General features: G+C 41.4%; 2 protein-coding genes and 1 non-coding gene across 6 annotated transcripts in view; all 3 read right to left on the bottom strand.

Moving 5' to 3' along the window:
* kdm4b (lysine (K)-specific demethylase 4B) overlaps nt 1-7,875 on the bottom strand; it is an 80,752-nt gene extending 72,877 nt beyond the window's left edge. For 2 of the 3 annotated variants that reach the window (XM_024004191.1, XM_024004190.1), the window contains exons 1-3: nt 7,730-7,873; nt 1,013-1,395; nt 505-680 (exon numbers count right to left, since the gene is read on the bottom strand). In XM_024004191.1, the coding sequence (XP_023859959.1) occupies nt 505-680; nt 1,013-1,381 (545 nt within the window). In that variant the 5' untranslated portion in view covers nt 1,382-1,395; nt 7,730-7,873. Of the gene's footprint in view, nt 1-504; nt 681-1,012; nt 1,396-7,729 lie in introns of all 3 variants that reach the window. The other variant, XM_024004192.2, reaches the window with a different exon arrangement.
* A 1,361-nt stretch (nt 7,876-9,236) lies between these two features.
* The window catches only part of LOC111975632 (E3 ubiquitin-protein ligase UHRF1), a 45,177-nt gene continuing 26,444 nt past the window's right edge, over nt 9,237-27,969 (bottom strand). For both annotated transcript variants that reach the window (XM_070447462.1, XM_024004081.2), the window contains exons 2-17: nt 25,975-26,137; nt 25,604-25,870; nt 25,195-25,355; nt 24,352-24,567; nt 23,956-24,071; nt 22,367-22,553; nt 19,965-20,088; nt 19,327-19,434; nt 19,056-19,160; nt 18,645-18,751; nt 18,009-18,171; nt 13,781-13,918; nt 12,316-12,415; nt 11,990-12,144; nt 10,087-10,185; nt 9,237-9,978 (exon numbers count right to left, since the gene is read on the bottom strand). In XM_070447462.1, coding sequence (XP_070303563.1) covers nt 9,832-9,978; nt 10,087-10,185; nt 11,990-12,144; nt 12,316-12,415; nt 13,781-13,918; nt 18,009-18,171; nt 18,645-18,751; nt 19,056-19,160; nt 19,327-19,434; nt 19,965-20,088; nt 22,367-22,553; nt 23,956-24,071; nt 24,352-24,567; nt 25,195-25,355; nt 25,604-25,870; nt 25,975-26,127 — 2,346 coding nt within the window. In that variant the 5' untranslated portion in view covers nt 26,128-26,137 and the 3' untranslated portion in view covers nt 9,237-9,831. The remainder of the gene's footprint in view (nt 9,979-10,086; nt 10,186-11,989; nt 12,145-12,315; nt 12,416-13,780; nt 13,919-18,008; nt 18,172-18,644; nt 18,752-19,055; nt 19,161-19,326; nt 19,435-19,964; nt 20,089-22,366; nt 22,554-23,955; nt 24,072-24,351; nt 24,568-25,194; nt 25,356-25,603; nt 25,871-25,974; nt 26,138-27,969) is intronic.
* On the bottom strand, nt 18,479-18,616 carry LOC111976187 (small nucleolar RNA SNORA22). The gene has a single exon (XR_002878902.1). It is a non-coding gene; the product is annotated as a small nucleolar RNA SNORA22 (small nucleolar RNA).

Consider the following 27,969-nt stretch of genomic DNA (forward strand, 5'->3'; position numbering starts at 1 on the left):
TATTACAGAACGCTTTGAAAGCAGCATCATTGTCAACAACATCTTGTTGCGTCTGACCATGCAGAATGCAGAGTGAACGGGAACTGCTTTCCTTGAGAGGCAGGGCTTGTTGTGGGAAGCAGCATGCAAGAAGAGGGAGAGAGACAACTTGAAAGTAGCAAACGGAGTAAACTACAAAAACTGACCTTACACACGCCGGAGTTGCGTATCTCATTTAACACTATTGCTATTTTAACTACCTTGATTCTAAACATATGTTGTTTCTATTGTATATATAAAAAGAGAGTTTTGAGAACTGTAATAAAAAGGGTATTATTAATAATATTATTAGCAAACCTAACATTGAAATACTGTTATAGAAGGTAAAGTAAAAACCCAAACCGATCAGTGCATCAATATCGGTACATAGTAAAAGACAGTATACATCCAGCCCTTATCTCTTCTGCACTARTTTGACTGTGTCTCATTGAGTGTAGAATGGCTGGTAGCTAGGTGAGGACCTACGTTCTGCTGTTGGCCAGTTGACGGTACTCCCCGACGGTCATGGACTTCTTCTGGATGTTGTACTGGGTGAAGAGGCCTGACTGGCCCGTCACCACCTGCATGATGGGAGCCGGGATCACCATCTCCTCTATGGTGTCGTACGACTGCCGCGGCTTCCAGCCCTTAGGAGGAATCACCTGCAAGAAAAGAAGGAGGGATGGAGAGAAAGTGAGTGAGAGGATGAGAGTGAAAGTGACAGAGTAAAAAATAGGGGACAGAGCAAGAGAGGGGAGGGGGTAGAGAGAGCGAGAGGGAGAGAAACATATGGCAAAAGTAGGTGGAGCTACTGTAACATTGCATGGCTAAATTCAAACAAAACTGTCAGAATTTAGAGCACCCAGGAGATTTTCTGTGTGAACTGTTGTCTTGTTATACTGCAAAATATACACAATAGGACTACTTTTTCAGAGTAGGTCAGTTCTAATAGGTCAGAAAGCCATTTATATAAAAAGTGTGTGTATGTGTGTACCTTTGCCAGGCCTGCACGGTGTGCTCCTTGAGTCTCCATGTAGGCAACGTATTTGGCAAAGTCCTTGAATTCCTCCATGGTTGGCCGAAAGGTCATGATCTTACACCCCGGGTTCATGACTGGAACTGGAGGAGCTGGGGTAGGGGCTGGATCTGAGGCTAGCTCTGGGGCTTGAGCTGAATCTGGGGTTAGTTCAGGAGCTAGGTCTGGGGCTAGTTCTGAGGCTAAGTCTGGAGCTGGATCTGGGACCAGGTCTGGTGCTAGGTCTGGTGCTGGGGCTAGGTCTGGTGCTGGGGCTAGGTCTGGTGCTGGGGCTGACGCTTCCAGCGACATGGTGGCAGTTGGATATGGGGGCACTGCCAATGACATGGAGGCAGGTCGAACTGAAAATACAAAGAGAAAAGGACAAACTATAATCTACAACAACAAAGCAATAAAACACAGTCAGACCTGTGACCGTATGTATCATGTGTCTCAGAGTAGGAGTGCTGATATAGGATCAGGTCCCACCTGTCCATGTAAACTTATTCATTTTGATCTAAAAGGCTAAATTGATCCTAAATCAGCACTCCTACTCTGAGACGCTTGATACATAGGGCCTCCCGAGTGGCGCAGCGGTCTAAGGCACTGCATCTCAGTGCTAGAGGCGTCCCTACAGACCCAGGCTGTATCACAACCGGCCTTGATCGGGAGTCCCGTAGGGCGGCGCAAAATTGGTCCAGCGTCGTCCGGGTTAGGCCGTCATTGTAAATTAGAATTTGTTCTTAAAACCGCTTGAAGCTAGGGGGCAGTATTTTTATGTTTGGATAAATAACATTCCCAAAGTAAACTGCCTATTTCTCAGGCCCAGATGCTAGAATATGCATATAATTGGTAGATTAGGATAGAAAACACTCTAAAGTTTCCAAAACTGTCCAAATATTGTCTGTGAGTATAACAGAATTGATTTTGCAGGCAAAAACCTGAGGAAATCCAACCAGGAAGTGCCTCTTATTTTGAAACCTCCCTGTTCCATTGCCTGCCTTTCCTCCATTTAAAGGGATATCAACCAGATTTCTTTTCCTATGGCTTCCACAGGGTGTGAACAGTCTTTAGACATAGTTTCAAGCTTTTATTCTAAAAAATTGGCGAGATTTATCACATCGCGTCAGTGGACTGCCAGATGTCCTTCAATTAGTTCATGCGCGCGACACTGTTAGCTAGACATTTTCTTTCTCTCTTGTATAGAATAGTTTACCGTCCGGTTGAAAAATTATTGATTATTTATGTTAAAAACAACCTGAGGATTGATTATAAAAAACGTTTGACATGTTTCTACGAACTTTACGGATATTATTTGGAATTTTCGTCTGCCCGTCATGACCTGCACGAGCATGTGGCTTACTCAACAAAACGCGCCAACCAAATGGAGGTTTTTGGAAATAAAAATAATCTTTATCGAACAAAACAAACATTTATTGTGTAACTGGGAGTCTCGTGAGTGCAAACATCCGCGAAGATCATCAAAGGTAAGCGATTAATTGTATTGCTTTTCTGACTTTCGTGACCAAGCTACTTTGCTGCTAGCTGTTTGTAATGTTTTGTCTACTGATCGATGTCCTCACACAAACGCTTGGTTTGCTTTCGCTGTAAAGCTTTTTTTCCCCAAATCTGACAAGCCAGGTGGATTAACAACAAGCTACGCTGTGTTTTGGTATATTGCACTTGTGATTTCATGAAAATTTAATATTTTTTGTAATTTAATTTGAATTTGGCGCTCTGCAATTCAGCGGATGTTGACGAAAATGATCCCGCTAAAGGGATCTGTGCGCCAAGAGGTTTGCCTAGCTAAATAAAAGGTTCAATTAAAAATATATTTAAAAAATTACATTTGGCCCCTGAGCAACAGAGAGGTTTAGCAGAATGAACGACTAATGACTGAGGTAAATTATGATGAGTGAGAAAAGTTAGACGCAAACGATGTACAACCAAAATATGTTTATAAAATTATTATTTTGGTCTCATCGACTGTCAACCCTTGCTTGGATAGCTCATCTACACTGAACCAAAACATGAACACAACATTGAAAACCTACCTTGTCACAACACAACTGATTGGCTCAAACGCATTAAGAAGGAAAGAATTTCAACAAATTAACTTTCACAAGGCACACCTGTTAATTGAAATGCATTCCAGGTGACTACCACATGAGGCTGGTTGAGAAAATTCCAAGCGTGTGCAAAGCTGTCATCAAGCCAAAGTGTGACTATCTGAAGAATCTCAAATATAAAGTATATTTGTAATTGTTTAAAACTTTTTTGGTTACTTCATGATTCCATATATGTTATTTCATAGTTTTGAAATCTTCACTATTATTCTATACTGTCGAAATTAGTAAAAATAAAGAAAAACCCTTGAATGAGTGGGTGTGTCCAAACTTTTGACTGGTACTGTATATGATGGGATATATAGACATTTTGGACAGTACGTAGATAGAATATTTAGTCTATAGGATACGTAGGATAGAATAGTACATATGGCCTTCAATAGAATACAAAAGTATCTAAAGTTGATGTCAGAAGTTTACATACACCTTAGCCAAATACATTTAAACTCCGTTTTCACAATTCCTGACATTTAATCCAAGTAAAAATTCCCTGTCTTAGGTCAGTTAGGATCACCACTTTATTTTAAGAATGTGAAATGTCAGAATAATAGTAGAGAGAATTATTTATTTCAGCTTTTCTTTCATCACATTCGCAGTGGGTCAGAAGTTTACATACACTCAAWTAGTATTTGGTAGCATTGCCTTTAAATTGTTTAACTTGGGTCAAACGTTTCAGGTAGCCTTCCACAAGCTTCCCACAATAAGTTGGGTGAATTTTGGCCCATTCCTCCTGACAGAGCTGGTGTAACTGAGTCAGGTTTGTAGGCCTGCTTGCTCACACACGCTTTTTCAGTTCTGCCCACAAATATTCTATAGGACCGAGGTCAGGGCTTTGTGATGGCCACTCCAATACCTTGACTTTGTTGTCCTTAAGCCATTTTCCACAACTTCAGAAGTATGCTTGGGGTCATTGTTCATTTGGAAGACCCATTTGCGACCAAGCTTCAACTTCCTGACTGATGTCTTGAGATGTTGCTTCAATATAGCCACATCATTTTCCTGCCTCATGATGACATCTATTTTGTAAAGTGCACCAGTCCCTCCTGCAGCAAAGCACCCCCACAACATGATGCTGCTACCCCCGTGCTTCACAGTTGGGATGGTGTTATTTGGCTTGCAAGCCTCCCCCTTTTTCCTCCTAACATAACGATGGTCATTATGGCCAAACAGGTCTATTTTTGTTTCATCCGACCAGAGGACATTTCTCCAAAAAGTATGATCTTTGTCTACATGCGCAGTTGCAAACCGTAGTCTGGCTTTTTTATGGCGGTTTTGGAGCAATGGCTTCTTCCTTGCTGAGCGGCCTTTTAGGTTATGTCAATATAGGATTCGTTTTACTGTGGATATAGATACTTTTGTACCCGTTTCCTCCAGCATCTTCACAAGGTCCTTTGCTGTTCTTCTGGGATTGATTTACACTTTTTGCACCAAAGTACGTTCATCTCTAGGAGACAGAACACGTCTCCTTCCTGAGCGGTATGAAGGCTGCGTGGTCCCATGGTGTTTATACTTGCGTACTATTGTTTGTACAGATGAACGTGGTACCTTCAGGCATTTGGAAATTGCTCCCAAGGATGAACCAGACTTGTGGAGGTCTACAATTTTTTTTCTGAGGTCTTGGCTGATTTCTTTTGATTGTCCCATGAAGTCAAGCAAAGAGGCCCTGAGTTTGAAGGTAGGCTTTGAAATACATCCACAGGTACACCTCCAATTGATCAAAATGATGTCAATTAGCCTAACAGAAGCTTCTAAAGCCATGACATCATGTTCTGGAATTTTCCAAGCTGTTTAAAGGCACAGTCAACTTAGTGTATGTAAACTTCTGACACACTGGAATTGTGATTCAGTGAATTATTAGTGAATTAATCTGTCTGTAAACAATTGTTGGAAAAATTACTTGTGTCATACACGAAGTAGATGTCCTAACCGACTTGCCAAAACTATAGTTTGTTAACAAGAAATGTGTGGAGTGGTTGAAAAACGAGTTTTAATGACTCCAACCGAAGTGTATGTAAACTTCTGACTTCAACTGTATTAGAACTAGGGATGCACGATATATCGGTGAACATTTCCAAATTGGCAGATATTAGCTAAAAATGCCAACATCGGTATCGGCTGATGTGTAGTTTAAAGTCTGCAAACAAGCAAACACCGGCCACGAACAATGTGGTTACAATACCGCGTTGGTAATAAAGCATAATTTGTTCGACCGCAACTTCTGGGGTAGCTAGCTTTAGCTTGGTACCTAGCTAGCACAATACAACCAGCCTGAAAACAATGACCAGTAGAAACTGCAGTCATTTTCATTATTCTTAGCAATGATTTAGGAATCCTTGTGAGTAAGTATTAGCTAGGTTGCCACTTTTTGTACGCCTATTGAAATTGAACTTCAATTCATGAAAATAAATAGCAAGCCAGCTACTTAACCCTGTTGCCCAAAGCTAACGTTATAAGCAGCCAGCTAGCTCCATCTGGCTAGTGACGCTCGACCGGACCGGGTTGTGTTGTGTTGTGAAGCTAGCCACAATAAGGATTAGGCACAATAGTGGAATGTGCGGTTTGCCTTCAAAATAAAAGTATGTCACTGACACAAATTAATACAAATAGTAGAATTATGCCATACTTTTATTTTGAAGGCAAACCGCAAAGTCCACTATTGTGGCTAGCTTCACATAGATCAAATAATAACTGTCTTATAAATTAGGGTTATTTTAGATGACACCTCGCTATATAGTTACCTAGCTAACTATTGCTACTGAAACAGATGTCGTTTTGCTATGATTTTGCGGAAGAACATTGTTTGCATCCATGAGCTAGCTAGCTGCGAGACAACTTTACCAGCATCATAGCATACGTATCGATGAATTGTCGTGACATGAAATACGAGTGATCGTGTAATAAATGTGTAATAACTACGTAAAAAATGTATTAAAGCATTAATTATGTGACGTGCAGTCATATTCAGGTCCTGATTAGTCAACAAGCTTATTTGACATGTTAAATAGTATATTTTTTGACATGCAAAGACCCAAACGGTGTTCCATAGAAATCCTGGTTGAGAATGAAATGACAGAACAAATGAACAACGAAACAGCACAGCAAGTAAGTGAAAGAAAAAGGTATTGATTATGTTTTACTGGTAATGGGGACATACGTAAATGCCAACAAAATAACTTTTTGGTCAGTGTGGTGTGTGTGTAACCTATATTTAACTAGGCAAGTCAGATAAGAACAAATTGTTATTTACAATGATGACCCCAGCCAAACCCGGACGATGCTGGGCCAATTGTGTGCCTCCCTATGGGACTCCCAATCACGGCCGGATGTAATACAGCCTGGATTCGAACCAGGGACTGTAGTGACACCTCTTGCACGGAGATGAAGTGCCTTAGACCGCTGTGTCCGTGTTAACTATTTAACTGTACTAGAATGCTTAAAAGGCCGCAAAAAAAATGTGTATCAGTTTTCGGTATCATTTTGTCAAGGAAAATATTGGATATTGGTATCGGCCAAAAATGTCATATCGGTGCATCACTAATTAGAACACATTTAATGTAGGATCAAAACACTTTATCCTGTCACTTCTTAGAATTCTGTGATGTTATTACTATACATTACATTTTTTTCTTCATTTTGATTGTAAATACTATGGAGATACGACATTGAAGAGCACTCACTAACCTTGTTCTTAAATTCACTCATACACTTTTCTAAATTCTGCATATGGTATGACAGGAGACACGCACAGCAATTACAGCTGACTATAAAAAGGAGGAAAAAAACTGGGGAGCTTAAAGCCAATTACGTTTTCTGACTGGCTAGCCAACTAGCTTCACACATATTAGAGGAGCTAAAAGTTGTAGCTAGCATTAACACACGAACTAAACTGGCAAACGTATCAAAGAGATTGAAAGTAGACATGAATAGTATCGTGAACTTGAGTTATTTGTAACGTTAGTTATCTAGCATAACTAGCACGTCTTTCAAGGTAGACGAAAACTAGCTACGTGCAGAAATAGCTCGCGTGCACGAGTATGATGACCGTCGTGACGTACCTAGCAAACTCGATACTCAGAATGAACCGTGGTTCAGAAACAAAATATGACATTCTATGGATCAATCAAAAACGATTGTGTGGGGTCACTCGTGTAAGCACTAATTGCTAGCTACCTTGGTGCCAGAGATATGTAATTAAAGCTAAGCTAACGTTAGCTACCTGGCGCTAGGAAACCACAGCTGACATTTCTTACAGCTATATTTGCTATCTAAAATTGGTGTTCTTACACTACGTGTAAGAAAACACAAATGTCAGCTGTTGGTAAACTCTCAAACGTTAAGTGTCGAATGGCCGGTTATGAGTTCATTTGAATGTTGACAGCCTGTACACTACAACCCGTACACAGTCACAGTCCGCCTTCCCCATTCCATAAAAGTCAACAAAACCACCACCACCACCACCATTGCTGCTGCTGGCTTAGGCTAGCTACAACTGTTTAGATCACATCGGAAATAACATTTGTATCCAAGTGCATTTGATCCCCCAAAAATTAAGCAAATCATTCAACATTACCTTCCGCAGCAAATTATTCTCCTTTATTTTTCTCAATCGATTTCTCGTTTTGTAAATTCCACACGATCGATTACCGTTGAGCATTAGCTAGTTGGTTGCACACAGACGAGCTCGGCCTCACGCCTCCTTCTCGAGCTTCAGCTCAATGATTGGCCAGACCACGTTTGTAGGTATTCACTGGATACGTTAAATGGTTTTATTTGGCTGATCTCGTTGATAGATGGATAGATGAACCAATGGCAAGAGCTAAATCAACATCCGGTTTTGAAGGGGTTAACTTGAAGGAAGCGTCATTTTGCAATATCAAAACTTACCAAAAACAGATTTACATAAATGTGTACAACAAAAGTCCTCTGAATGGTGTTTCTCTGAAGAAATTTACACTTGATCGAAATAGGGGCCATGTTATTAATAGAAGTGCAGCATCCTTTACAACAAAAGAAAGACGTGTACATATGTACATATTTTTTATAAATGGCAGAGAACACATGGATTTCAGACAGGCAACGCTTGCCATAAACGTATTGTAAGATGTGGCAGCATAACGAATAGGTACTTTCAAAAGGACATGCTTAGTTCTCTATGCATTTATTGTAATAAAAACGACAGTAATCATAATATTTAACAAAAGGCACCATTTATATTCTTTATATCTCAGTAACATTTCAATTTTGCAATTTTATTTTATAAAAAAGGTTGAAGATGTATTGGAAAATTCTGCACTTCGGAAACCATGTGCAAGCAAGTTACTTCTACAACTACAAACAACTTAAACATGTGCTAAAAAATATACAATTTTTGAAAATATACATTTCCAGTCTATGCAAATGTAAATATTTGAGGTATTACTAACATCTGCAGCTACTGGCATTCATTTTGCAATAAAACATCAGAAATATGATATTGAGCTAAATTACATTTCTGGATCTTAAATATTTTTCTGTTGAACCACTACGGTCCAGTTCAACAGAGCTAGATGTTTTCCACAGCCCTGCCATGAATCAAAAGGTTGTGGCACACCTAAACGCCGAATTGTGCGCATCCCTACAATGGTTACAGGTTTTACATCTTTGGGTTTGTTCAGATGGAAAACGTGTGCTTAGACCGCAGTTAAAGTGTTAAGGTGAAATACATTTTACAATTAGGAAATAATTACTACAAAATAGAAAAACCTGCCATTTTATAGATTAGTGAAAGGTATACTTTTCTGTGGAGTATTTTTGCTCTGCTCAAATTTAAATCAAATGTTCAGCAACGCCATCAGATTACACATGGCAAAATAAATGAAAAAAGGTTTCGGAAAGAGTAAACATACATTTTAAAGTAAGTACGTTACTGGAATGTTAATTAATTCAACACATAAAATGATCACATCCACCACAACTAAATAATTTCAATAGAAAATAAAAAACCTTAGGGTTCAATAWCAAATCCAAACCCATCATTCCTTCTATTATAGCCCACAGTCATGTACTGAAGCACAAGTTATGGATGCAGCAACACACGATGCTACATTAGACAGTCAAGCAGTGGCTACATGTAAAACAAGCCATTGAGCGATGGCAGGCACAATCTAAGATCAGGACATTAACTCAAGCCCTGGATATGGAGGACATTTTCTCAAAACAGGGTTGTAATGGATTTAGCAGTTGTGCTTCGCTTATGAAATACATGAGCTAGGAACAGTATATTGGACATAAAACAGAATATAAAATATACATTCTATAAAGGGAGTGTTTTCTAAATAGAAATGTATGCAATTGATTAACATCTATTACAAAATGTTCTGCGAAGTATCCATATCGTATACATCTTAAAACTGCATGTGCTTGAAGGAATTAAACTTGTGTATTGATTTTGGCAAGTCAAGTTAAAATGCATTGTTACAGAATAACGTTAGATACATTTGATCAAGGCAGTTTCATAGCAACAGTTCGTTATAATTAGGACCGGAGAAGATGGGGTGGCATTTCAGCGACCAAACAGACAGCGTTTTACATTTGCTAATTATATTAAGAAAAGTTGTTTTTTTTGCCTCTACTGCTTAACTGCCCTCATAGTTCATGTAGTCCACATGRTGGTCAAGCAGCTGGAACGAGTTATCACCGTCCACTGCTGTATCCTGGGAAGAACTGGTTGAGAATGGCTTGGAGGGGTTTGTTGACACTCATTGGGTTGTTTTTGCCCAGAWCGTGCCTGCATGCTGGGCAAGAGTACACCTCTGCCTTGAAAGACCGCTGAAGGCATTCCTAAAATAAATGAAAAATGCACCTTTCAATACCTCTTGCTAAATTTTTATTGCTCTTAATGGATGGAAAGGAAAAATCTCAGTGCAAGGCTAGCAAAGATCAACTTACCCTGCAGACATTGTGTTGGCACTCAGTGGTGATAGGTTGAAATACCACTTCTTGGCAGCATATACACAAGAAAACCTCCTCAACTTTGTTCAGGAATTTCTGGAAATGCAAAAATAACTGTTAAGTACCCAAACCATAGTAAGTGAGGCGATTCAGAAGCTGAAAAACCAAAAAGTATTTTAATGCATGCCATTTCCTCCTGGTTGCTAAAATGTTAATAGTTAGCCTAATTTCAGTTTGTGACAAAACAAGCAATGTAGAGAGCAGGGGTCTCCAACAGGTAGATCCACCTTTGACTACCTCGCCAAGCATTTCTGAAAGTACATGTATTTTTCTCCCTCATTTTGTTCCATCACAAACTGTCATATACACAAAGCTCCCGGCTACTTCCCAAACATATCCACATTGACATTATCCCACTCCTGGTTATCCACTATTGGCTTAAAAAAAGCTAACCGTAACAGTGTCTGTTTGGTGCAAGCGTTTGTTTACCACTCCTTATGTAGCCAGTTAGCAATGCTAATGATAACCGTCTTGTGGGCAGACAAACACTCTCCAAAAACTTTTATATTTTTTATTTAAATATGGCAAGTCAGTTAAGAACAAACTTATTTACAATGACGGCCTACACCGGCTAAACCCGGACGACGCTGGGCCAATTGTGCGCCGATCTATGGGACTCCCAATCATGCCCGGTTGTGATACAGCCTGGATTCGAACCAAGGTGTCTGTAGTGACACCTCTAGCACTGAGATGCAGTGCCTTAGACCTCAGCGCCACTTGAGCCCTAATTAAATGGTAACTGCAGAGTAGGCTTACCTGAGAACTATATTATGATTATTTGTATCAACTGGGCYGCCATTGTTTTACAAACTCTGCCATGACATGATGCAGCAGTAGGCCCAACAGAAACATCACAAAACCGACACATTCCTCTCTTTCTAGATTTACAATTAAAGGGGAATTACGCAAAGCCAAATGAATTTGTTTTTACATACGTCAAATTGTCTTTTGATGTGATTTAAGCATTTGACATGGACTCAGAACACCCATTTGTTGTTCCTCTATGAATAATTTTAATTTAGAGTAAAATGTTTATCCCAAACTACAAAAAATAAAAACAAGAAAATTATGGGGCCTCTCAGGCCAAATATTGATAATTAACCATCATAAAAAATGTAAAAACAAGGTTGGAGACCCCTGGTGTAGAAAATCATTGTACACCATATCTAAACTGCTGTGAAATATATTTTCCATAACCAAAGTTATTGTATTTTCAGCTTGAGCACAAAACAAAGACAAAAATGTAACTTAATGGGAAGCATAGAAATAGCGCATATAGAACAGATCTACTGCTTCTTAGACTTGCTTTCAATGAGAACGACAGATTCATAACACATATTTCCATGCGAATTTAGTCACGTCGCCCKAAAAAGTTACATATTGGACATTTTACAGGATGATCCATGTCGCTTTACCTGCATGCTTTAATACACCACCTAAGCTTATATTGGTGTAGTGATGAAGATAATCGAAAGAACTAGCATTACAACAACACCAATGCTGGCTGTATTCTAAGGTTCAGATTAGGGTTCTACGGATAGCAGTATCGCAAGACTTAATCACTTGAGGAACAGTCTTAATGATGGAGGGGAAAAAAACTGCCTTGTTATCAKCCAGTCACGTGTTTATTTCGCAAGCTATAGCACCATATTTTACATAAAGTTTTTATTTTTTTAAAGGAACATAAGAGTTTAGATTGCTTTGTTAAGGAAAATCAGGTCTAGTCGTATCGTGGTACAGGTATCGTGATAACCCTAGTTCAGATGGTCACAACAAAGACCAATTGGCTTTGCATCAGCATAAATTCCAATAGTGTGAAATCTAGAAAGGCTTTTCTTACCGGGCCAAGGGCCAGAGACTCCATGGCTTCGTCCCACACRTTCCTGTTGGGCTCGTCATCCTTGATCCAGGCCTTCTGTTCTTTGCTCAGTTTGTAAGCCTCCAACTTCATCTTCTTGGGAGTGCCCTTGGCTGGCGATGACTTCTCTTCAGCTTCTGCAACAAAAAGACCACCACAGTGTGTCAGAAGACGTGAAATTAACACAGGATAGCCTGTTAAATTATATTAAAACATTTGCAGCTGTATTCTCAGTTGGAAATCTGAAATTTACCAGTGTCTTGTGTGGTTAAAGATAATTCTAGAGCTACTTTGAAGAAGTCACTCACCATTAGACTGAGACTTTCTTTTCCGCTTCCCTTTGGTGGGTGTTTCAGTTACCTCCTCGTTCTCCTTGGCAGCCTGGGCTTCCAAATAGCCTTCTGGATACTGAAACCAAACATATTCATCAAAACAAGAGCTTAAACTGCATWATCATGTTCACCTAATTTCAGTTAGTCACAAAACAAGAAATATATGTGAATCATGGTACAATCTAAACCGTTGTGTAGTTGGGATAAACAATATTATTATAACAAATATTTAAATTCTATAAAATTATAGTTATGACGATATTGATTTGACTCCAAGTACCAATTCGTAAAAAATAAAATCGCTCGGTAGCGTTGGCTATACCTGCGTCAAAACTCTCATCCTGTAGCTTGTTCGCCATCTTTTTAAATAGTTAGCGAACATGTTCAGTACTTTTATTACCATGACTCACCGGACATTTTATTAGATACACCACCCCGTTCAATTGATCACTCCTACAGACAGCGGCGTGACCGTGTCTTGCTACGAAGCATGCAGAGGCATTCAGTTACTGTTCGATTAAAACGCAAGAGTGGACAAAACGGGTGACCTAAGAGACTTTGAGCGTGATATGATCGTCTGTGCCAGGTGCGCCGGATCCAGCATCTCAGAAATGGCCACCCTCCTGGGCTTTTCACACACGACAGTAGCTAAGGTTTACCGATGAATGGTGCAACGAACAAAAAAAACTCCAGTCAGCAGCAGTCCTGTGAGCAAAAACAGCTCGTTGATGAGACGGTCGAAGGAGAATGGCAAAAGTCGTGCAAGTTAACAGGCGGGCCACAAAGCAACAAATAACGGCACAGTACAACCGTGKTGTGCAAAACAGCATCTTGGAACACGCAACCTGATCCTTGTCACAGATGGGCGATTGCAGCAGAAGACCACAACGGGTTCTACTCCTATCAGATAAAAACTAAAAGCGGCTCCAGTGGGCACACGATCACCAACACTGGACAATTGAGGAGCTGAAAAAAGTTAAACTGGAACATGACAGTGAGTTCAGTTTACTTGAGTGGCCTGCGCAGTCCCCAGACCTCAACCCAATAGAGTATCTTAGAGATGAGATGTTCACAGCATGCCTGTACCGCCGTTCAATCTGCAGCAACTGTGCGATGCCATAGCATCAGCATGGACCAATATCCCTGTGGAACATTTCCAACACCGTGTAAAATGCCCTGAAGAATTCCGGCTGTTCTGGAGGCAAAGGGGGGGTCCGACCTGGTACTAAGAGGTGTGTTCCTAATAAATGTTTTGAACACCAAATCACAAAACACATTTTTCAGCTGGTGTACAAAACCAAAATACATGCTTTGAAAAATGGAATTAAGACTTGCTGTCAATGAGAATGAGATCTATAACTCACATTTCTATGTAAATTGTGTCAGGTCGCCGAAAAAGCTACATAATGGACATTTTAATGGACGATCCATGTCGCTTTACCTGCATGGTGAGTCCCAGTTTCTTGATGCGTTCTTTGCCGTCCCGGGTCCATGGCGCTGGCTCATCGTCATTTCGTTTAAGCAGATACCTCCAGACGAGGAAGCCAGACTTGCCCTTCTCTGGCCAGTATTTCACCACCTGGAAAGGAGACAGGCATTTTGGTTAGTCAGCATGGAACGGAGATGCCATTTACACTTGGTATTAATATGCGACTAATATAGAGACAAGACATAATGGAAACAGGCTTGTAAATTACTAATAGGGTTACATTACAGAGGATCATATGGAACCTAGGCTTGGACGGTATCCCATGGCGCCGGAGGGCATGGCTGCCAATTTATGGGCCCTTAACCAACCGTGCTATTTTGTACATAAGGTTGCTGCTACCGTCTCTTATGACCGAAAAGAGCTTCTGGACATCTGAAGAGCGATTACAAAAGTGGACGAACTAAAAGCATGTACATTAAAAACTAATATCTTATGTTTGACCGAGTCGTGGCTGAACGACAAGATGAATAACATACAGCGGGCGGATTATACACTACTGGGTTCCTGAGTGGCGCAGCAGTCTAAGGCACTGCATCTCAGTGCTAGAGGCGTCACTAGACACCTTGGTTCGAATCCAGGCTCTATCACAACCGGACGTGATTGGGAGTCCCATAGATCAGCGCACAATTGGCTCAGCGTCGTCCGAGTTTAGCCGGTGTAGGCCGTCAATTTAAAATAAGACTTTGTTCTTAACTGACTGGCCTAGTTAAATAAAAGGTTCATTTTATTAATAAAAAAATAAATACATTTGGCAGGATATAACAGCAGCTTCTGGTAAGACAAAGGGTGGCGGTTAATGTATATTTGTAAACAAAAGCTGGTGCACGATATCTAAGGAAGGTTTTGCTCGCCTGAGGTAGAGTATCTCGTGATAAGCTGTAGACCACACTATTTACCAAGAGAGTTTATCTATATTTCTCGTAGCTGTCTATTTACCACCACAAACCGATGCTGGAAATAAGACCGCACTCAATGAGCTGTATACGGACATAATCAAACAGGAAAKCGCTCARCCAGCGGTGGRGCTCCTAGTGGCCGGGGACTTTAATACAAGGAAACTTAAATCCGTTTAACCTAATTTCTACCAGCATGTTCAATGTGCAACCAGAGGGGGAAAAGAGAAAAATAAAATAAACTCTAGACCACCTTTACAAAACACACATACGCGTACAAAGCTCTCCCTCGCCCTCCATTTGGCAAATCTGACCATAATTCTATCCTCCTGATTCCTTTTTACAAGCAAAAATTAAAGCAGGAAGCACCAGTGACTTTCAATTTTAAAAAAGTGGTCAGATGAAGCAGATGCTAAGCTACATGACTGTTTTGCTAGCACAGACTAGAATATGTTCTGGGATTCGTCCGATGGCATTGAGGAGTACACCAGTCATTGGCTTCATCAATAAGTGCATCGATGACGTCATCCACACAGTGACTGTACGTACATACACCAACCAGAAGCCATGGATAACAGGCAACATCCGCACTGAGCTAAAAGGGTAGAGCTGTCGCTAACCCGGATGCTGATAAAAAAAATCCCGCTATGCCCTCCGACGAACCATCAAACAGGCAACGCGTCAATACAGGACTAAGATTGTATCATACTTCACTGGCTCCGATGCTCATRGGATGTGGCGGGGCTTGAAAACTATTACAGACTACAAAGGGAAGCACAGCCTAGAGCTGCCCAGCAACACGAGCCAACCAGACGAGCTAATGTACTTATGCTCGTGTCGAGGCAAGTAACACTGAAACATGCATGAGAGCAACAGCTGTTCCGGACGACTGTGTGATCACGCTGCCCGCAGCCGTTGTTAGTAAGAGCTTTAAACAGGTCAACTGATTACCAGGACATGTACTCCGAACATCCATTGACAACCTGGCAAGTGTCTTCACTGACATTTTGAGAAAATAATTGATATGTTTAAAGAATGATGAAATAATTCTACCCTGAAACATAACCATTAGGGAGTATAGTTTATGTAGCATGTATAAGGAATAATTAAAGTATTAAACATAAGTCCAATTAGGTTGGACTGGGAGAGAGAAATGTGTGTGTGCCTAAGAAAATACTGAAGAACAATTAAACTGTTTGAACCGACCTGGCAGGAACTCTGAGAAAACTTATGAGGACAGGGAGTACTTCTCAAGGTTTCCCTAATCTCGGGGGAATGGAACTGTCGGCTGGGCAGTGATACACAGTGGTGAGAACTATAGAGATAAAACTCACCTACTGTTTGTGTGGAAGTATGTGCGTAGGATACCTACTCTTTGTGTGGAAGTATGTGCGCAGCTATAAAATGGATGCCTTTGTATAATGGATTTAGAATGTTCTCTGAATAAACTGTACTAGCCTTTTGCATAAGCTGAGTCTGACTAATTATTATTAAACCCATGGTCTTACAAACCTCAGGAATTGGTCAAAGCTATTGATTGATTGTTATTATCATTTGATTGAAAATTATGGTGACACATTTTTAACCTCTCCCCGTCTTGAGTCTGTAATACCAACGTTTCAAGCAGACAAACACAGTCCCTGTGCCGAAGAATACTAAGGTAACCTGCCTAAATGACTACCAACCAGCAGCCCTCACGTCTGTAGCAATGACGTGCTGTGACAGGCTGGTCATGGCTCACATCAACACCATTATCCCAGAAATCCTAGACCCACTCCAATTTGCATACCACCCCAACAGATCCAGAGATGATGCAATCTCTATTGCACTCCACACTACCCTTTCCCACCTGGACAAAACAAACACCTATGTGAGAATGCTGTTCATTGACTACAGCTCAGCGTTCAACACCATAGTGCCCTCGAAGCTCATCAATAAGCTAAGAACCCTGGGACTAAACACCTCCCTCTGCAACTGGATACTGGACTTCCTGACGGGCCGCCCCCCAGATGGTAAGAGTAGGTAACACATCCGCAAAGCTGATCCTAAACACAAGGGCCCCTCAGGGGTGCATGCTCAGTCCCCTCCTGTACTCCCCGTTCACTCATGACTGCACAGCCAGGCATGACTCCAACACCATTGTTAAGTTTGCCGATGACAACAGCCTGATCACTGACAACGACGAGACAGCCTATAGGCTGTCTCTTATACACATCTAGATGTGTATAAGAGACAGGGTGTGTACTTCCCAGTACAGTACTGGGGCCAAGGTTCCTGCCATCCAGGACCTCTATACCAGGCGGTGTCAGAGTAAGGCCCTAAAAATTGTCAAAGACTCCGACTACCCTAGTTATAGACTGTTCTCTCTATCGCACGGCAAGCGATACCGGAGTGCCAAGTCTAGGTTCAAGAGGCTTCTAAACAGCTTCTACCCCCAAGCCATAAGACTCCTGAACATCTAATCAAATGGCTACCCAGACTATTTGCATTGCCACCCCCTTTTACGCTTCTGTTACTCTGTTATTATCTATGCAGTCACTTTAATAACTCTACCTACATGTACATATTACCTCAATTACCTCGACTAACCGGTGCCCCAGCACATTGACTCTGTACCGGAATGCTAACAAAATTACTAACTAATAGTGAAATCACAGCCGCTGTTAGCTAAATGCTAACGAGCAAAAACGAACAAATTAATTTCAAAGACAGGCAAACCCAGCTCAGTTATAAAAGCAAAGCTAGTAGCTACCAAATGTAATTGTCAGTGAGCGCYGACATTTACAAGTGAAAGTGAATGAAGAAATTGTGCAAATTAATAAAGTTATGTTGTTCTGAAAAAAGAAATAAAAACACTAGCAGGAAGCACAGGGAAGAAATCCAGAGCTCTTTGACTTCTGACAGAAAGTAATAAGATATCTGACGTCAAACATTTAATAGTGAATTGAATTCAACAGAGACTCGCCGATGGCTATAGAACGCTATGGACCAGGTCCCTCCGTGCTATTTACAAACATTTTACTGGCTCAACTGTTCTTGGGAACTACGGTAAGCTTCATACTGTAAAGTAATGTGACAGGTGAAATTAAGTACGAACKTGCTTCATCTCTACGTATTGCACAAGGTATTAACTTAAAGTAGCTACAAATATTTAAATATATTAACTTCAAATAATTAGTTGYCGGCCAAACCATCCTGTGGTTTTCTCCAAATACCCCGGTATACTGCCCAAGCCTAATGGAACTTAATTTCACATGAAACATAAAAAAAAAAAACATAATTCCCACCTTGTAGATTCCGTCGTATCTGTTGCCATCTTCCGGGCTGAACTTGCTGTGTTTGCGGCCCTTTGAGCTGCGCACCACCCTGACCGGCTTGCCTGCCTTCCAGTCTTTTGCTGTGGCCCCATCCTTCTCGTTCAACGATGCGTTGCAGTTCAGAGCCAGAGCCCTGGGTCACAGGCAAATTAAGATTGAGTGTCATTTGAATGAACCAAATTGTAGACTGCAGTGAATCATCAAATAAACACTCACAGTTTAAACATAAGACGTGTACTATTTGAATCATTGCGTTCTAGCAAATCAATAAAAAAGGTGAATTGTAAGAACAAGTAATGATTGTTAAAAACAGTCACAAAACAGTGCTCAAGAGGCATAGCCATGCAAAGCCAATAAGCCCGGTCATCTGCATATCACCAATTTCCCCCTCATACAAAACTACTGCATCACCCATACACAAAGTTAGTGGCTTGGGAAAGAGTTGTGCTGGTCRGCTGAATACATGTAGGAGAAAAGACAGCTCCCCCAATGCAGAGGTAACAGACCACACTTCACTGTAGCACAGATATGGAGACCAGGGAGAGCTACACAAGCATCCGTGGGTGTTCTCTGTGCAAAGAGATCTGARTAGTTTTGCTCACTAACCTGTTCATATTGGTGAGCTTCTGATCACACGACTGTTCGGCTGTCCTCTTGTTTCCAGACAGATCTCGCCCTCCAGAGCCGGTGTAGGTGAACTCGTTGCCGTCATCCTGGGACCAATTGAAAACCAGCGTTAGTGCAGTGACRTTTCATGCTTACGGTGTTCCAACCCTGCAGCTACAATGTTGGGCGTGGGGAGGGGGGGCTTGTAATAGATGTGCATGTGCACCACAGGCGCCGGTGGCACCTTAATTGGAAAGGACGGGTTCATAGTAATGGCTGGAACGGAATAAATTGAATGGTGTCGAACAAACATATGTTTCCATGTGTTTAATACCATTCACGCCATTATTATGAGCCTTCCTCTCCTCGGCAGCCTCCTGTGATGTGCAATATGGAAGATAGTCTAAATACCTGGTCGTCTTCATAGCCCCCAGCCAGCACTAGGGAGTAAGCTCCATCGTTGCTCCTCCCGTGGATCCCAGCAACATGTGGCCTGTGGCAACCAGACTCACTCACCTGCCAAAACAAAAACGGAGTGAAAATGTCAGCGGACAACCTACCAGGACCTAGTCATTGAAAAATAATGTGTCAAATTATGTTCTCATTTTTTGGGGTACATTATCAAAAAAGACTGCCGTTACCGCATTCCTTTTCAGCCTACTGCAAAAAGGCAGCAACTCACCTGGACCCTGAACTTCCAAATACTTCCGACCGGGACGCCAGGGACAGGGCCGTAGTGGTTGGAAGGGACAATAGTGCACTGCTTGCTGCGGCCAACACAAGCCATGCCCTGTAGAAAACACAAGAATGTACTCAACTAACAACAAATCTATGTCAAGTTTAGAAGTGTGACAGTGGCCGTGTCTGAAATCTAGCTTGCCTACTTAAACTGTATACTAATTGTACAAAATTATTTAGAACACCGTTTAGTAAAAACAAATGGAGTACGCAACAAATATCAGCATACTAAGCTCATCCTATTGAGAATGCATCATTAATGCTCAATTGCGTTGATTCCCGCAATTCTTTCAGTTTAGCACAGCGTGTCCCCTCACCTGTTGTCAGACACACATGGGTCTCAAACAAGGATTCACTTCCTCAAGAGTGTGCAATGAATTCAACTAGATTTAAAAGCCGGAATGTGTATGACCCCCTTGCATTTAAAGCGTACTACATTTTAGAAGATTTCACATACCATAAAACGTTATTTTTCCCACATACTCAAAATGCCTACTATTTAGAAAGTAAGTACAGTTATTCAGACAATGTACTTTCTCCCCTAAGAGGTACGCCCACAGCACCATTTCTAAATGCCCTTACCTTTCCCCAGTCCCTCTGGCTGGTTGAGCTGGCGGAAGCCATCTTGGATTTCTTCTTGCTGTCCTTGAGTTTCTCTCCTGCTAGCACCACCTCACTAGCATCGTTGCGGCARTCGGGACAATACCTAGAGGTATTGAAATAAATACAGATCAGAACAAGCAGGCAACAGAACATCCAAAATGTGTGATGCAGTACAAAACCACTMCATCACACACGTGCAGAGTTAATAGTGGCACGGGAAAGTTGTGCTGGTCCGCTGAATACATGTAGGAGAGAAGACAGCTCCACCAATGCAGAGGTAACAGACCACACTTCACTGTAGCACAGATATGGAGACCAGGGAGAGCTACACAAGCATCCGTGGGTGTTCTGACAAAAAGTCATTTGGACAGTTTTATTTTATTTCACCAGGTAAGCTAGTTGAGAACAAGTTCTCATTTACAACTGTGACCTTGCTAAGATATAGCAAAGCAGTGTGACAGAAACACAGTTACATGGAATAAACAAGCGTACAGTCAATAACACAATAGGATAAAAAAGAAAGTCTATATACAGTGTGTGCAAATGGCATGAGGTGGTAAGGCAATAAATAGGCCATAGTAGCAAAGTAATTACAATTTAACAGATTAACACTGGAGTGATAGATGAGCAGATGGTGTGTGAGTAGTGATACTGGTGTGCAAAAAAGCAGCAAAGTAAATAAAAACAATATGGGGATGAGGTAGGTAGATTGGGTGGGCTATTTACAGATGGACTATGTACAGCTGCAGCGATCGGTTAGCTGCTCAGAWAGCTGATGTTTAAAGTTAGTGAGGGAAATGTAAGTCTCCAGCTTCAGCGATTTTTGCAATTCGTTCCAGTCACTGGCAGCAGAYAACTGGAAGGAAAGGCGGCCAAAGGAGGTGTTGGCTTTGGGGATGACCAGTGAGATATACCTGCTGCAGCGTGTGCTACGGGTGGGTGTTGTTATCGTGACCAGTGAGCTGAGAATGCGGAGCTTAACCTAGCATAGACTTGTAGATGACCTGGAGCCAGTGGGTCTGGCAACGAATATGTAGCGAGGGCCAGCCAACTAGAGCATACAGGTCGCAGTGGTGGGTGGTATAAGGCGCTTTGGTAACAAAACGGATGGCACTGATAGCAAATTGGATGCAGTCTMAGTACAGTATTGGAAGCTATTTTGTAGATGACGTCGCCGAAGTCAAGGATCGGTAGGATAGTCAGTTTTACTAGGGTAAGTTTGGTGGCGTGAGTGAACGAGGCTTTGTTGCGAAATAGAAAACCGATTCTAGATTTGATTTTGGATTGGAGATGTTTGATATGAGTCTGAAAGGAGAGAGTTTACAGTCTAGCCAGACACCGATGAACTTGTGCTTGTACACCATTAACTTGTGCTCACGATAGAAAGCTGATAACGCTCGACTCAAAATGACCAAAACAAAGCAGCCTGAAGAAACCACCACTTTCTCTCCTCAAACTCCAATTAGAAACAGTTGAAGTGCCATCTGACACATCGGCATGACTATGACCATCACATAAGCAGCACTAGAAGRTGGCAACAGCGAGACGGACAGAATACCAGCCCAGACTGTACTGTAGTATAGACCAATTTTTGTGTTTACAGACGTCAAGAACGGTACCAAAAAGCTCTGTAGCAGGATCGCTTATGCTAAGGTCGGGAGCTTGACAAACTTAAAGATTCCACTCAAACGCTTCAGGTTTTGGTTTCATTAGTCCACTGTTGATATGCTCCTAAAAATGTTTTGCACGTCAGCAATCAAGTTTAAGATACTGTGACACCTTAAGTATTATGAAAGTTCTGTATGATCTATTTTGAATGTTTTGTGATTCTCTCAGAAATGTTCTGTCGATTCCCAGGGTCATTTCATGTTTTCATTTGAGCCATTTCCGTCCAAGCAGGCAGAAATACAGCCAGTATGGGGATTTTTGCATCATATGATGCAAAAGACATCACGCTGGCTATGAGAATTAGCATTTTGAAAGTTCTACATCTTGAAAACTTGATCGCTGACATGCAAACATTTTGGGACTGTATCAACAGTGGAAGAAAGAAAAAAATACCAAAAGATTTGTTGAATGGATTGTTCTTTTAACAGTGAGTGAGTGACGACCATGAAAACACCTAAGACTGATGACTATAGCTTTGTGGCTATAGCTTTTTTTTTTTTTAATCTAGCTCCATTTGTGATTTTTATCTTGCCGGCTCGCTAGATAATCAAATTATCTGATGACATTGCGACGTAGACGATAACCATCTGATTACGTGTTAACTTGCACAAGCTGCTTTTGAAGTTGCATGTGATCTTATCCACTGCTTTTTCTGAAACCGGAACCTGTGCGCAACTTTTCAAGACGCGGCAGGGAAATGGGTCTATACTGACCAGTCGTCGTCATCGGGGAGGCTGGTCAGTCGAGGGTTCAGGCAGTAGATGTGGAATGCCATGTCACACTCGTCACACAGCAGCTGCTTGTCCGGGTCCTGCTTCACGCCACATACATGGCAGTTGCACCAGCGGCAGTTCTTCTTGGGGTCATCTTTGCAGTGTTTGCACTCGGGTCCGTTTGACCCTGGAGAGAGCAGGATCAAAGAGAACGTCAACCTTTTTACTTAATGTTAAAATGGGTACTGTAACCACTACTGTAAGAACTGCACCAGTGTATTAGAATATCCAATTAAGCATACAAAATATGMTACGTACTTTGTAAACCGCTAAGTCTAAGAGGTTGGTGTGCAGCCAGGGCAACTAAAATTCATCTTATGCATCATGAACATAGTCTACATTAATCCCAGAGTTTCTATGGTAACAATAGCGTCTTGTCGTTTTCTAACATCTGACACCACTGTTAAACTATAGCCTACTTGCAGAGTCTTGGAAATGTTCACAATTTTGCATGTGCTTTACATGCACTCATCCTTCATGAAAATCAATCCGAGAAATGCACTCACTGACTCTACACGAGTAACAGACTGGAGATGTGGACTATGTGATGAAATAAAAACTATGGCGCATCATTGTCTGTACCGGTGTATTGTGTGCAAGTCAATTATTCACATACAATATTTGACACTAAAATTGTGACATATTGTCTTTGAACTAACTTTAGAGATTGCTAATATGCTGGGCTGATGAGCCTTATCCAATAACTAGCCTAGTGTGTAGGAGTTAATTTCCTGCAAAAAAATTAAACGCAGTCAAACGACCAGGGCTCTAAATTGCAACCATTTTGGTCGCATATGCGCTTAAATATTTTGCTGTGGCGACCTGGAATTTAAATTTGGAAGCACCGGTCTAGTTAATCTGTATATTTTCTAAGACAACGTCGTCACAAATCTGGGACCAGCGGCGTTGCTAACTACCCCATCGTTGCAAAGAGTTATAGGATATAAGAATTCTGTTTTCTTAACCTTTGTCTTCTTTAAACCTAAGCACCAGTGTGCCTAAGAAACATGCGCCTAAGAAAAATGCGCACATGCTTCACTGTACCGCTGTTTGAGTGCCCTAGAATAAAAAGTGAGTGCAGATTCGTGACGGTCTTGGTTCAAATCAAATTTAATTGGTCACATACACGTTTAGCAGATGTTATTGCAGGTGTAGCGAAATGCTTGTGCTTCTAGTTCCGACAGTACAGCAATATCTAACAAGTAATATCTAACAAATTACACAATATATACCCAACACAAAAATCTAAGTAAAGGAATTAAGAATATATAAATATATGGACAAGCAATGTCAGAGTGGCATAGACTAAGATAGTAGAATAGTATAGAATGCAGTATATGCATATGAGACGAGTACCATTACGACAGAGGAAACAGCTCGTTTCTAGCCCAAACCGTACAAAAATTYTACCCAGATTACCAGCGTTTTAAGACTATTTTAAATCTGCTACTCCTAAATRGTTGTGCTCCTAACTTTAAATAGCTACCAATTACATTTTATTTAAAGCCCTGCAAACAGCTCSAACTTACTTTTCAATGGGCTATCAGATCCCGCTCCGGATRCAGCCAAGGCTCCAGGCTCCTCGATTTTGTAGATCTCAGTCAAGAACATGATGCGACAGTCATTCAGGGAGTCACCGGCAACCCTGAAATAAACATGAACTCTAYGTATACCCTTCATGGTCCTAATATGCAAAACAACTAAATGGCAAAACTTTGACATTCACATAATACTAAAGTACATACCATACTGTGTAGATGTATCAATACTGTATAACAAGTGATCAATGAATTTCAACAAATCATTAGAACACACCATTCAAGCAGATGAGTCACTGAACTCATTTAAATGCTATTACCATCATGGTATGACCCTTTAAGGGGGAGGGGGTTTACAGCGGAGACTAACAAGACCAATTATATTACCCAAGCAGTATTTTGGCATAGATCTCGTGCACAGTGCGTGTCTCCCTCTTCTTCTGGATCTGGGCGTCGTACCAGTAGCCGCGCTCTTTGGGTTCGTCTGGGTTGAAGTTTACCATGACCACCATMCCCGCCTCCAGCTGGTGCCACTGGTAGACTGTGCGGGCGCGTGGGCGTACATCCTTGGACTGCAGAGGCACCACTCCATTCTCTGGGTAGCTAGAGAGACCACACAGACATAGGCAGTGTCAGTATTCAGTTCAGACACACAGCAGGTGCTTCCTACATAATGCGGCTTTTGTAAGATGATTGACATATCGGGAGAGAACAGAAACGGGTCAAATAAGTGTTTGAATTCTGAGGGCCTTGACTGCTGGAAACATATGCAATACGAGTCAACGTTCATTTCAATGTTCCTCCGGTTCTTACACTTGCAAGCAAACCAATGTGGCAGAGCAATGTGCAAATMATCAAGCACAAATGTTTTATTTGCCAATTGCAGTGTTATGGAATTACATATACTTTTATCAGGAAAGACCGATGGKGTGGGACTGCATTCAAAAAAGCAATACATAAAAAGTCAAGAGTAGGAGGAAATGGAACAAATTAAGCGCTCCGACGCAGATACGGAAACCAAGTGGTACCCTGTGGTATTGACACACTGGCGCCAAAAAGCAATGTTCCCATTGGTCCAGCTCATCGATAGACAGCAACACCTTCCAAACAGACATAATCAATCATTTTTCTATACATGTTCATTGAGGGTAAAACTGTTAAATGTCACCAATGAGGCATAATGTCTCCAATCAGATCTTTAAAATATGGAARACATGAGGGAGTTCTCACTCTTCATATTTGACATGGTAGTGAATAACTTCCTCTTCGCCGAGTTTAGAGTCAGAGCCCTCTTCCTCTCCAGGTGTCTTTGTGGTCTTTGTAATGTTCACAATCTGGGCCTCAAACCAGGCGCCCATGTTCAAGTCTCTGGCGTCAACAAACTCGTTAATCTGGAGAAGAAAAAAATAAGTTGATATTGTAAAGTGAACCATGCAATGCTACTGTCACAGATCTAAAACCTGTATTGCAATTTAAAATTAAGACTGAACACAATAGAAGCAACGSCAATTCAAGAAGGCTCCACAATATTGAAGCAGATTTACCATTTTACATTTATCCAGTTAAAAGCATCCTTTCACTACATCAAATGATACCAATACAGCAAATATTCATCCTTGTAGAGATGCTCCATGTTTACCTTGTAAAAGCCAAATCCCGGGTCGACCAGGTCTGGTGTGTCTGTTTGGGCAGAGGTGCCAGCTGCTTGCACCTCTGTCTCCGAGTGGGTCGAGCTCTTGTCCGACTCGCTCTGTGCCGAGCCACAGCCAGAGTCAGAGTCAGACAGCTCAGCTTCTTTGTCCTTGCTCTTGAGGACAGCATCAGGGGGCGTAGCCTGTCTAACAAGCAGCTGCACTATATCATTCAGCCCCACGTTGTAATCAAAGATGGTGTGGCTGTCCTCCATCTGGGATCAGAAACAAAACATATACATTGAGACATGATTAGTAAGGACCCCAGCAACTCTTTTTTGTAACTGAATTGCAACAGAAAAGTAGCCATCTGCCACACCTGCTTGCCCCGGTAAAAGAGCCTCTGTCTTTCTGGCTCAATTTTGAAGAGCTCTGAGATCTTGAGGCGCAGCTCATCCACCTTGGTGAGCTTGGACAGTGAGTCAATCCGATGAGTCTCCTTGCCATCCATGGTGCGCACTTGAATCCACATTGCAGCTGCCCTGTGCAGAAGAGAGCCAAACTGTGGGTTAACAGCAGCATGACATCTAACACACTCAAGTTGAAAAAGCAGTGTCGTTCAATGTTTCTCCACTTCTTTCCTTTGAGTACTGTATTACTGTGCCAACTATTGATTAATACCATTGATCAAGTGGATCAATATCAGTAAAGAAAGGCTTCCAAGTAATTTAAATGCCCAATGACAAAGCAAAACAACATTCAACAAACATGCCATACTGATTTTAATACAGTGTGGAAAACTGTATTACTAAGCCACTCCTACCCCTTTTAAATGCAGCTACTGCAACCCCATCATTGTATCAAACAAACAATGTGGCTTCACTTCCTGACAATGTTTTAAGCACACTGTTTCAACACATTACCCGCCAATTTATGCTTGATCCAAAAATGGCTTTGTATGGAGGGTGTGACAATTGTGGAGCCTCCAGAGGCATGCAGAGGCCAAATTGAGCTGCGTACCGCATCTCCGTGCGCCTCTTAGATTTCTTAAGAATGCGGAGGGCTCCGTATAGCTCCGCATTGACATAATTGGTTGACGATAGGTGGGGGCGGGAAGTCGGGTATAAACACAAACTCACTTTAACAACAGCGCTGCTGTGCAAAACACAAGTCGTATGGATMCCCTGACTTCTGCAGAGGCTGTATCACCATAAATTCTACACGGCCAATGCATACGTCGGATTGACCATGCGGCGCACAATTCGCCCAGCGTCGTCCGGGTTAGGGTTTGGCCGGGGYAGGCCGTCATTGTAAATAAGAAAATGTTCTTAACCGACTTGCTTAGTTAAATAAAAGTCACAATTATTATTTATTTTTTTAAACATGTACTGTATGTGTAGATAGTACATTTTATGTTTTCAATATATCAAACTTTCTACATATTGATTTGGACAAACTGTTTTGACATTGGGCTATTTATCTAAATGTCTTGTCAACAGGAAGCAGCATCATTTAACTTAGGAATATAAATTGAAKATATCCAAATGGTACTGTACTTAAATCTAGTAAAAAAAAGACTTCAAAAAATATAACTGCTGAAGGAGTCTACAAAACATACTGTGATAGATTTTTATGATACCTGAAATCACCAAACGGGCTTGCCCTGCCTAAACATAACTACAGACTCGAAACTTAAACATAAGCTAAGTATGGCGTACACTACACGATTTTGGGCTCCGATTTTAGCTTTCCAGGACAAGTTGAGATCGGAAACAAAATCCGTGTTGTTTCCTACTACTCGGGGCAAAGCAATCAGACGCTTGTTTAATGTTAACGAGTCAGACGCAATCTGAGGGCTACCGATCCAGTCTTTGAGCCATTCCAATATTCTCAAACGTTTGATTTTTCCGGCACAAAATCTGCAACGCTCATAAGTGGGAGAAGTGCAAAGACAAGTTTTGAGAATGGTGATCAGCAATTGCCAAGACCTCACCAGCTTATAGTCCTAAAAAACAGAAATGAGTTACCCCTGGTTCGTTCAGCCATTCCTATGGGGTAAATGAATGAGGAAATMAGGTTTTGGGATAAATGCTGAACATAAGGTCTGAGGTTAACACATGCTTAGATCGTATAGGTTTTGTTCTATGAGATATTAGTCKGTTAACATGACCTTAATGAAGCCTTGGTGCTTGTTTTGATTACAAATGCTTCAAAATTCACAAGTGACACTAGCTGATGATCTCATTGTACAAAACTTAAGATCTCCTAAGCCGGTGTTTAACACAGACCTGATAAACAACAAAAACATTAATTTCCCCATAAGAATTGACCAACGAGCTGTGGAGTTAGTGCCTACATAAAGACGCCATTACTA

Source organism: Salvelinus sp. IW2-2015, linkage group LG16 (genome assembly GCF_002910315.2).
Source record: "Salvelinus sp. IW2-2015 linkage group LG16, ASM291031v2, whole genome shotgun sequence".
In the NCBI taxonomy this organism is placed as follows: Eukaryota; Metazoa; Chordata; class Actinopteri; order Salmoniformes; family Salmonidae; genus Salvelinus; species Salvelinus sp. IW2-2015.